Source organism: Fistularia commersonii, chromosome 26 (assembly GCF_037954325.1).
Source record: "Fistularia commersonii isolate RoL2024-O1a breed Wild chromosome 26, RoL_Fcom_v1.0, whole genome shotgun sequence".
Taxonomy (NCBI): domain Eukaryota; kingdom Metazoa; phylum Chordata; class Actinopteri; order Syngnathiformes; family Fistulariidae; genus Fistularia; species Fistularia commersonii.
Window position 1 is genome coordinate 2,662,115 of NC_141309.1, and position 12,031 is coordinate 2,674,145.

The 12,031-nt window shown below is 42.6% G+C and overlaps 1 protein-coding gene across 2 annotated transcripts in view; it reads right to left on the bottom strand.

Moving 5' to 3' along the window:
- Positions 1 to 12,031, bottom strand: part of ipo11 (importin 11) — a 100,368-nt gene that overhangs the window by 56,572 nt on the left and 31,765 nt on the right. For both annotated transcript variants that reach the window (XM_086173423.1, XM_086173424.1), the window contains 5 exons: positions 7,435 to 7,561; positions 3,678 to 3,711; positions 3,456 to 3,496; positions 3,240 to 3,356; positions 1,487 to 1,600 (listed from right to left, as the gene is read on the bottom strand). In XM_086173423.1, coding sequence (XP_086029549.1) covers positions 1,487 to 1,600; positions 3,240 to 3,356; positions 3,456 to 3,496; positions 3,678 to 3,711; positions 7,435 to 7,561 — 433 coding nt within the window. The remainder of the gene's footprint in view (positions 1 to 1,486; positions 1,601 to 3,239; positions 3,357 to 3,455; positions 3,497 to 3,677; positions 3,712 to 7,434; positions 7,562 to 12,031) is intronic.

Sequence of the window (12,031 nt, forward strand, 5' to 3'; positions counted from 1 at the left end):
GGCAGCCATATGGAGGGCCGTATAAATTAAACAACTTTTCTGACAAATTGCTTCGTTTCTGCTTGATGTATGAGTGTGTGTGTGTGTGTCTGTGTGCGTTTTCTCTCTAGGCGGGAGAGAGAGGATAGGAAAATATTTGTCAAAGAGCGCTGAAATAATGTCTCTCCTGCAAACGTGCTGGAAGACCCCGGCAGAAATGCAGCCAGACACATAAAACCCATTTTACTGCCAGATCCAATCAACATTAGCACCTGTCACAGCGCACCTGGTGGGGCCGCTCACACTGCGCAATTGAAGTAATAAAGAACACTGAATGAAAACAAGCGATCTAAACCAGTGGAGCGTCAATTTAATCAAACTTCAATCGCATTCACTGCTCTATTTTGTCATTAGCATATTTTAATGACAATAGTTTTTTGGGGATGACGGGACGAGATGTTGTTATTTTGCCTGCAATCCATAGAGGCGAGGGAGCAGACTCGGGCTCGGTTCCAAAGCAAACCCTTGCTGTCGCGCTTTTTCGGGGTAAATCCTTCGATGAACACGGTCGGCGTGTCGGAGACTCAAATTCACACAGAATGTTCAACTGCGCATCAAGACCAAGGAGGTGGTTGTGAACTTCAGGAAGAGTCGGAGGAGACATGTACCAATCACCAGGGCGAGGAGGTGGAGATAGTGGACTAAGTTCCTTGAGGTCCACATGAACAGTAAACAGGACTGGTCACGTAAGACAGGAAGGGTCAGAGCAGGATGTTCTTCCTGGGGAGACTGAGGTCGTTTGGTGTCTGTAGCTCCTCGAGAACTTCTCCTAGCCCATGGTAGCCAGCGCACTCTTCTTTGGTATGGTGTGCTGGTGAGGACCACTGAGGTCAACAAGCTCAACAAGCTCGGCGGTGGGGAGCGTGAAGGACAAACCGGGAGCTATCTTGGACGATCCTTCTCGCCCTTCCACCACCGTTGGTGGAACTGCAGAACTGAACGCTTCGGACGCTCCTTTGTGCCCGCGGCCATCAGTCTGTATAACGGCAGCCTGGGCGACACACGACTCTGGCCGTCCGAAGGTGCATCTGTGCGTCCGCGACTCACTACCTCACCCATAAGTCATGCCGTAACTCCGTTGTCTATTTTCATCCTTGTTGGTCTCAGCCCATTTGCATCCTGCTTATTTTAGTCATTGCTATTGCCGCTTCATTTATGTTCCTATCCTTGTTGTTGTCGTTTTGGTTGTCCATTCTCACCCTTGCTATTTTTTACCCCATTTTTTTGTCTATTCTGTTCACTCTAATGTCTTTTGCTATCCTCTAATTGTCTCTATTTATGTTTATATACATATTTATAGATACTAGAACTGCTGCGCTGCAGTGAGAAAAGAATTTCCCCTCCGGGGATCAATAAAGTTCATCTTATCGCATCCCGCCTATCGGGTTGGCTCTGTTAAGCATGGCCATCGCGTACGTTTCCATATTTGAGCCGAGATGCGCCTTACCTGTACCAGGTGTATTAGGGTCGTGAGAATGGCACATCTCAGCATGTTGTGCTCTTCAGATTGCTTCCACAGCAGAGGCAGGTACTGAACCAGGCAGCCCACGTACGGCCGGATCTGCAGCGACAAAATACACGAGACGCAAAATATGTATTACTTGAAAAAGACTCGGACAGATTGCCAATCTTTGAAATGATAATCCCTGGTTAGCTGATTCGGTGGGTTCTGGTGGACGGAATGGGGTCCAATTCTGAAGGCTATAATATATCGTTTAAAGGACGTTCACTCCCATCAAACCATTTAATGACCCCGAGAGTCTTCTTGTTCGCCACTAAATTAGTTTTTCTCTGCTTGAACGGTCCTATGCCACGGTTCTATGGTGGACGATGTGCAGAATCAGTGGACGTGGACGACTGCATTCTGAGATTCCCTACCGCCTCATTAGACAGCGATTAACACTGAATTAAGTCTGTGAATTATATAAATAAGATATATCATTGTTCTGCTGTCCAGCGAAATAGTCTCGTGCTTGTCAAATTTCATAATTATGGCTTTGGAAAGGTTCACTGGAATTGCCGGGCACCTGAATGCATCAACATTAAAGTGACATTAGCGCTGTTAAAATGTCTTTTAGGGCTATTTGCGGCATTAAACGCAGCGTGCCTGCCGTGATCAATAAATAAGATCAACGCTCAAAAAAATAAAGATTAGATCAGACTCATGAGGCTTTCTTGGTGGAGCTCCATTGAGATAAAATGGATGAAAAGTACCATTCTACGTCAAATATTAATTGACCATGCAAAGCTGATGATGCTTTTTCTTGTAAACTGACAAATATTTGATTCCCCGCCCCCTTCCTTCCATCGCACGACTTCTAAAAATCAACGTGTTGATGTCTTTCTCAGCCTCCTGTCACACTCCTCGCACACAAACCGCAAGTCGGGTTGTTTTTGCATAAATACAGATTATAACAGAACAACTCAGGTCAAACAGACACAGTATTCTGCCATGAAGAGAATCCCAAAGCCACAAAAAAGAGACCAGAAAAGCAGCCCGCAACAACCCAGCAGAAAGAAACCTAAAAACTGTCATCTTCATTTCGGTTTCAACCGCAGTCATGTTTTTATTGTATGTGTATATATATATATATATATATATAATTTTTTTTTTTCTCTTGCTAACTGCCACTCTCTTCCGGGGCCCAAAATCCCTTCTAAGGAGGCTTAGAATATTAAAAAGGACTTCAAGTGACTGGGGAGGTTTTGCCGGGGTCGGGGACCGAGGGGAGCTTTAGCCACACTGACAGTTCCCAAGGATGAAAGCCTTTTCTGTGGCAGATTTAAGTCTGCGGATTGTCTGCGGAAAGGTGCTTAAAGGGGATCTAAAGAGACCCCGAGGAGGTCATTAGGAGGGTCAATCTTTATAAAGGGTTGGCCTTTATATGGATTAGAGAAACTTACTGGATGCTAAAACTATTAAATTGATATGAGTGAGACAGCGCCGCGGCCCAGCTCGGGGAATCTGGATCTTCACGGTGAACGACAGGAGACGCCAAAGGGTGAGAAATTGGGCAAAGGCGCATCGGAAGACGATGTCGTCCTGTTGTTTATGGTGTGACGAAGGTTGTTCCGCGAAGCGGACGACGTCCAGGAGTCATTTCGTTCATTTATTTATGAAGGGAGCCGAGACGTTCGTAGCATTTTCCAGCTAGCTTCCACCTGCGGAGTGAAGCGCTCTTTGATATTTGACATCTCACCTGTATGTTCACCCTCTCGATGACGCAGGAGATGACATGGAGCACCTGCATTTTGGTGTCGCACTCCGTCACCTGCTGCAGCAGCTGGAAAAGCAGGCTGAAGATAGACTCGAGGTACTGCGCACAGAGGGAGGGGGTTGCGGAGTTACAAACGAGGGAGGGGGGCGCTGGCGAATCAAAGAGTTGTTGTTTTTAGGAACGGCGAGAGGAACTCACGGGGAGGAACTGCTCTGTCCGGAACTCAAAATCGTCCACAGGTGGTTCTGAGTTAAGGACAACAGAAATGGGTCGGGGTTATCCGGAGCAGCTTTCATGCGCTGCGGGACGAGGTGGGACGACGACACGCGTCGTTTGACGCCGCGCAGCTTAAATTGACGTGTTAGCATTAGCGTTAGCTAACGCGTCAATCCGCTGAGCGTGTAAACAATGAAAGGATATTGAGCTTCAGAGTCGTCGCCGTCTCGATCCGCACCTGGAAGAAAGGACGATGACGACATTTTTAACATTGCGTATATCATCACCTTCTTAAAATAAACTCAACATATGGCTCAGTTGTTTTGTGTTTTTATGAAAAACTTGACTACATTATTTTAAAAAGGCGACGACATATATGTTTATATATAAAAATATACATCAACAGACCCTACATCTGGGGTTTTCATCCGTTCATTAATTCGTGGATTATAAAAAATTGTTTTTATGGCGCCTCACAGCGAGAAAGTCCCTATTTCGACTAGATAATGAATGAATGAGTATTTTTAATCCCAACTAAAGGCATTCATACAGTAACCCGACAGATTGGCCGATCGCTTACGCTACCTTGATAGCCTTAACCTTGACAATTTATATTTTATTGTATTTCTTATTCTCCCTCCTTCCTACTATTATCTATTATTGTTATGTTTTTGCTTGAAACTCTGGCAAGACAATTTCCTTCGGGATAAATAAAGTTGTTCTCATCTCATCTCAAAACACGCCACAAAGTGGTGACGATGGCGGCTGCAGTTCCGAAAATTACAAACTGTCACGGCCTCTGCGTTTCCTCCTGTTCAAACTTGATTCCGAATCCTGAATTCCTTCTGCAGATAATGTCAATATAAACACATATGGAGCGTGTAACCGTTATCGTGGCCATAGAGGATGTGACTCCTCGAATGCTCGAAAGCGTCCTCCAGGGAAAAGGGAGCAGGAGAAGTAAGGGGTTGGAGAGGGAAAACGAATGAGAAAGGCAGGAGGTGCTAGAACTCAATTACAGTCGGGCCTTGCTGTGTAGGATTTCACACCATTAATTGTGAGGTGTGTGTGTGTGTGTGTGTGTGTGTGTGTGTGTTGGGGGGGTTCTAGCCTTTGAAGGTGTTTAAGTGAATGTGTGAATCGGTCTAACAGCTTTGAAGAAAAACATGTTTTGAGGCTATAAAGTCTATAAATGTAATGTTGGCATTGTGAGTTTCGAAATGTGTTTAATAAATTAAACACGTGTGATCCTGCATGCCTTAGCATAAGGAACGGCGGAAAATAAATTCCAGTCCGGTATAATTAGATGGAATGCATTACGACTCTGTAAGGCATTTGTTTCCCTTCATTCTCTGCCTTTTTTTCTTTTTTTTTTTTTAATTTTTAATGCCTTCGGATTCATTATGATGATAAATGTGATGTCTTCAGGTGAAGTGTATCACGCTGCACTCACAACCCATTTTAAATCATTAAATGTTAGTTAATGGTCGGGAAAATATCAGCATTGGCATTTAAGTAAAATGATAACATATATGAAGTTATACTTGAGAAAAAAAATACAATTGTTATCAAAAATCTGCTCCAATTAGAAGATTAACAGTGTAATTGAAAATGCTTTTACGTGATGGTTTGTGCGAATATGTCACTTCAAGAGCGCCACGTTTCCACGGTTACCGTCTTGAATATCACTTTTTTGGGGGCTCCACCACAAGGTCGTTGCCGTACAGAATCCTGAGCGGGACCAAGACGACGAAGGACAAAACCGAACCTTGTCCTTTTCTATGAGTTCTATCGGGTGAAGCTGGAAGAAACTGTCAAACACGACATCGTTTCCGCCTTTTGTTTTAGAAGTTATACTTAAAAATATCGCTTTTTGTTGCCGGACAACACCCGAGGCTAGTGATGTGCCAAACGTTAAAAAAAAATTGGCCAAACAATACAAATGATGCATCTAGCTAACCAATATACGGTGATATACCGAGGTTTCGCAAATGAAAGTGAATAATAATAATGATGACACTGTCTCCGAGTTGCTTAAGTCTCCTGAGTAACCGAGTGTTATTTACCGAAGCCTGCGAACAGTCTAAAACATCATAAAGCATCACCCAGTTCCAGTTTTCTCCTTGTTTATTTTGCTGCGTAAATGTTATCGCATATGTCATTATAATAAAACTGCTCTGCCGTTTATTTCTCCGGATATCGCTTTCAAAACAACCGATTGATCAATCAATCAATAAATAAAAGGGAAACTCCGAAAAACTCCAAAAAACTCCTACAAACGCACACGGTTGAGCCAAAGCTTGGACGCAGGCGATCGATCCGCCTCTCCTGTCCAGACTGAAATATCAGATGATTCACTTTCCATCTGAGCAGCAACGACCACAGAGCAGCAATACAGATATTGGTAAGGAATTGGACTGATTGATAGAGGGTCGTTTCTACTAAAGCCCATTAAAAGTTTATGATCAATAACTCATTCTGCCTGAGAGGCTCTAATTGGCCCAGACCATATTGATTAGATGCCGCAATGTGATTGGTGGGCTGGTAAATGATGTCATAGTAAGCTTGGGTGGGGAAAAGACAACTCCTGAGTCTTCCTGTTTGTTTGTTTTTTAAATGAGTAACTTAATCATCTCTGAATTTTTATTTTTTTTTTAGAAATTCTTTAAAAAAAAAAAAAAAAAAAATTACACTGAAAAAAAAAAAAATTGTACGATCATATATTATTTCTGAACAACATTATACAAGTTGCATGATGTCAAACATCAGCAATTAGATTCCATGTCAATTATCGACCGGCAGAGAGGGCCTCCTCTGAAAAAATTAATAATTCACACATGCATTATCTACCGTTTATCCAGCACTTAGACAAGTGGGAATGCTGGAGTTCTCCCAGGGGTCGCTGCACGAGAGGCGAGGTTCTCCCTGGACTCAATCATTCACACCCCTGGACAATTTTGGGGTCTCCAATGAACCTCCTGCGTGTTTTTGAATTGTGGGAGGAAACCGGTGCAGACACACGGAGAACACGGTATGCAGAAAACCCGAAACCTATATCTCATTTTTCAGCTTTATGGCCACAGGGAGTGCTCATATATCATAAATCCAAACCTTGGAGAGCCCCAACTGATGGTACTATTATTCACATCATATTGAGGACCAATATCATTATTCTAGGGAAGCTCAATAATTAGAAAGATTCTACCTTTTTCCATCCAGGATTGAATTGAGTTCTGCCTTAAATGGATTTTATGTAAATTATAATGCCAATTTTAATTTCTTTATTACTACCGGCATATATAAATAAATATGACGAACAGAATGTCGATAAAAACAAGGGTAGCTTCACAACAACATTAACCGTACCGTGTATCTGATCTTGAATGGTTGTTTTTTTTTTTTTCAAAAAGCTTTTCGCCGAATTGTGTTTACAGGAAACGCATCGACTAAGTGCACGAGCCATGAGATGGGAAAAAAAACAAAAAATAAAAGAAAGGAAAAAGTGGAACCGGACTGATGACAGTTTTACAAACTAGATGAAGAAAGACATTTCAAACCTTTTAAAGCAAGACGTAGCTTTCTATTCGCCATTTTCGCGCCCGGGCTCGTCTCGTCAGCGCACTTCGTACCTTAACGAATGCGATGTAAAATATCTCGACGCTTATTTATTTGCGCGAAACCCCATTGAATGATCTGCAAGGCACAGTTTCCCCAAAGAACAATTAAGAACCCGGACGGATTCGGCCGTATATCCAGTATATACCGCGTATCCGCCAATTGTAGTGAATCAATTTCCCCGCCTCTTGCATTGATAACAGGACGACACATAGAATCTCAAACACACATCAGTTTTTGTGTCTTTAAAACTAGTCAATTATGTTGCTTGGAAGAAGAAACCGGTATCCTTGTGCGTTTGACCGTTCATAGAGGGGCATTAAGTGGGTAAAGGCTTCTCACTCACCACCAAGTCGGGATCCTGCATCAGACTGAGGATGATCTCGTAGAGTAGAGGTCGAAGGTCCGATTTGAACTTAACCGATATCCACTGTCCTATCAGCCAGATGACTCGTCGTCGGATCAGCTTGTATCTGGAGATGAAGAGACGCCTGGTTAGAGAGCGACGCCGTCAATAGGACATCTAGGAAAGGGGTCGGCAACTTTTACCGCTCAAAGATTTGACATTTGGACCCGTTTTCCCCGGGAGCCAACAACTCTTTAAAAACCAAAAAAAATTCAACATTTGAATTTAAAATGCACGAACACGCTGAATAAATTTTTAATGCTATGAATAAATGAAATTTGTTGCGATTTTTTTTTTTTAAATCAATGAACAACTATAGAGAAAACAAAATTACTTCTGCATGCAACAAAAATTTTGAACTGAAAAGACGTTGGATTAAAAGGTTGCTTTTTTTAGCAAAAATGCTCAATAATGTTGGTTTGAGTCCTTGTATTTACGAAAAAAAAAAAAAAAAGCCAAACTTAAATAATCCACCGGCAGAAAACCAAAAATGCCGTCCTCCCTCTATGTGCCGTCATCCTTTTACTGAAGTCGCTTCTTAAGAGCGGCAAAAATATCTGATCACATCATATTTAGATGTTACAAGATCGCCATCATTTTCAAATTTAATATTACATTTTCAAAATGAACAAACTAAATAAAATACATTTTAATTTTATACAAATTAATTATTTTCAAAATCCACAGGAAGCCGCATCAGAGGGCATGTGCTCATGGAGTAGTATTACCTCTATGGTGTCGTTTTTTGTTTGTTTTTTTTTTGCACCGAGCATGCACGCACACACACAACACAGAGCGGGAAATACCAAGCGCAGTGAATAAACTCAAGATGATAAGAAAAGCGGCGAGAGACGGAGATAATGAGGCAAACGAAAGTCACCCGAAAGCTAAGACGGGGAAATATGACAAAGCGTACGTCGCGCTTGGCTTCACTGGAAAGGCCGGTGTGTTTAAAGTGTCTGAAAATGTTGTCAGCGGATAACATGAAACCAAAAAATGAAGTGTCGCTTAAAGACATTGCAAACCTATTAAACTGATAAACCGATTTGAGTTTTTTCAGCCAAAATGCGCACAAAATCGGCAACCATCATCCCGTTTTGTGAAAGCTATTTCAGTTAACCAGCGAGCACAGTTATGTTAATAAATATTAATAAAGTTATTCTTTGTTGCAAGCTGAGCTTTATTTCTTTCTCTTTTTCTTTTCTTTAATGTTAATAAGGATGCATGTTATGCAGAAGTCTACATAATAATTTTATGGATAAATGATACTAATTGTAGTTTCGGCGGCGAGCGCTGGGAGCACGAAATGTTTTCTTCTCCCTGCGGGGGGGTGCAACAGAAAATAATTGGGAAGGACTGATCTAGGCCCGCTACCGAGACGGTGAATTTTACTTTCGGATCATCCGGAAAGCAGGATGACACCGCAATAAGCTCAGATACAACCATACGCTAGCATCTAAATCTCCAAGGACATACATGATTTAACCCACTTTGTGCTTGGATGTAACTGTGTTTACGATGTGAGTTGCACAGGAGGGAAGTATCTCTTACCGCACATGATACCGGAAAGCGAATAAAACACGGGACTAGTGATCGAGAGGAGCCATGAAAAATCAAATGGGATGTACCAATCAACTGGCGCTACTAGAGAGGGTCGATATTAAAGTGAATGGGACGCTGCCAGGGGAGTGTGTGTGATGGATCCCACGCCGAGCTAATTTACAGAAATGGATATCATGGCAGATTGTGCAGTACGCAGAGGAACACACACAAACAGGTTTCTTGTGTATGCTCTTCTGAATTATTTGAGGGTAACAATTTAGACAGCTTGTTACTAAGGAACACTTAAAGCAGCCTGAATCATTCCATGTGGTCCTTTGGAAATGGCAAAGATTAAAAAGCTTGATAAAAACAATTTGGAGGAAACAATCTTCTCTTTGGTCTTCCTCTAGACCAGGGTTGGGCAAACTTTTTGGCTCAGGGGCCGCGGTCACTTTTAAAATTTGACCGACGGGCCGGGTCAGCACAAGATACAATACGTATTGGAAAAAAAAAAAGAACGCATTTGTTACATATCAGACTCGTCTGACAGTTGCTTTGAAAATAAAACCAGCTTGGTTTTGAGGGCTCTGACGTTTGCTTGCATTTCATGCACAAAGCGATTTTTTTTATCCTAGTAGCTTCACGTGCAGCTCATTCATGCGTCAGTATGTCCACAGTAAAGGTTAAATCACAAATCCAATTTGTGTCATTCAGCTCAGGAAAATTCTCAAGTAGCTCCAAAAATGAAATAATCTCCTGTTTGAGCTCCCTTATTCATTGATCCAATCATTAATATCAAGGATGAATTCTGTACCAATCTTTGGCGGGCCGGATTAAAAAGACCAACGGGCCGGATGTGGCCCGCGGACCGTAGTTTGCCCACCCCTGCTCGAGACTTCCAATTCCAGCATCCATCTACTAATATATTCCCATCCCTCCTTTGTACGTGACCCAACCATCTCTGACCTTCTCTCCTAAACTCTTTCCTGATCCTCTCCATCCTGGTCGCTCCCAAAGGGAACCCCAACATCTTCATCTCTGCCACCTCCAGCTTTGCCTCCTCTCTTTTGGTCATTGTCAGTTCTAGGTCATACAACATTGCCGGTCTCACCGCTGTTTTGTCCACCTTTCCTTTCTCTCTGGCTGAGTCTTCTATCTCTTCTTGCCCTTGATACTTTTTCCTCACCCATTCCAACCGGCTTGAACATGTTTCTTGTTTTCGACACTCACCTACGCTCTGGTATATTGCTTTACAGAAGTCAAATACAGGTGTTATTGGACTCCTGCATGTAAGAGAAGGCCCGGCGTATCCCTTATGATGCAATGAAATGTAAGCACTCCAGGATAACTGGAGAAATGTATCTTGATATTGTCGAATACACTGTGATCATGGTAAAAAAAAAAAAAAAAAAAAAAGATCCCACTGCAATCACCCAAAGACTTAATCTGCAGTGTAATATCAGCGGGTGCAGGGACACATCGGGCAGCGTCCCTCTGCACTCAACACTGTTCATTTATAGAAGCAACAGTTTCCAGCGACAGACTGAGCAAAGAAAAGCAGACGGCCAGATGGAGAGAGCAGATACGGAAATATAAAAAGATAAAGACGTTCTTGTGTATAAAAAAACAAAAAACAAACCCACCGGGGAGACAGAGGCTGGACCTCCACCCGCAAAAAGCTTTGTGTCCACGAAGGAGAATCACAAGTGCTTCTCAAGTGGAAGTTCCCTGTCAGATATGAGCTATAAATCCATTGTGATTTATTTAAAGGCAGTGCTTCTGGATGCTTTTTATCAAAGAAAGTCAATATTAACTAGCTTGAATAACATATGGACTCCACTTCTTATCAGCTTACGCACTCGCGGACGGCACTCAGCCAGTCCTAAGCTGAACTTCTCAGAGGCGGCGGACGAGGGGAATGAAGGAGCATCTATTTACTTTCATGGGCGACCAAAGTCATCCGGAGCAGAGTGATTTTCCGTGAGCTTTTCTGCAGGCAAACGGGGACAGTTCGGCGCGCGAGGGGAAGAACCGGGAGCGCGGTTTCCGAACAATTGCTCGGCGCTGGCGGGCTATCGCTCTTGTCAATTATTCAATTAAAATCTAATACCCTTTAAGAAATTGAGTTTTAAAGCGTCACCTCTAAAAAAGCAGGAGACGACCGCTGCGGGAACTTATCTGCGTTTTTATCGCGGGTGAGACTTAAACGTACCAGAAATAGACCCCGACAATCGTCGGCGTTATTCCTGAGCGCGTCGTGATCCGCGTTCATTCATGACATCTGCTCGAGTGCCCCAAAGATTAGCGATTCTGCACGCAAACAAAGAGTTGTGCATTTCTGCAGCTGACAAATAAAGGCCTGAACTGGCAGGGGGGGGGGGGGGGGGGGGGGGCTAAAAGAAAGCACGGGACATAAAATGATACAGCCATTTTTGCACATTTCCTCGACAATAATGCGCACACTGGAGTCTGAAAAGGCACAGTTCGACGCAAGAAACATATACTGATCCAAAAAAAAAAGGTTACTCCAAGTCAATCACACTTCTGCGAAATCTGAAGAAACACGGATTCATTTTAACTTGTTTTAAGAACATGACATCAAAGTTTCATTTTGAGCGTGTCTCCAAATCCAGACCTCCATAGGTTCATACATTTGATTTACCTTTGTGTGATTTTGTTGTCAGCACATTCAACTTTGTGAAAAAACAAAATATTTAATGAGAATATTTCATTCATTCAGATCTAGGATGTGTTAATTTAGTGTTCCCTTTATTTTTTTTAAGCAGTGTAAATAAATTTTGGACTCCGGCCAGTAAAATTGCTTTTAGAGTAGCTTCTAGTATCTGATTTGTGCAGACGCTGTGGTCACACCTGATGAAGATTGTTTATGTTTGAACTGATGTGAACAGCGTCCCTACGTTTATCGTCATTTTCGGTCTATAGGCCGCTTCTTTTTTCATACGCTTTGAACACTGCGGCTCAAACACCAAATTTA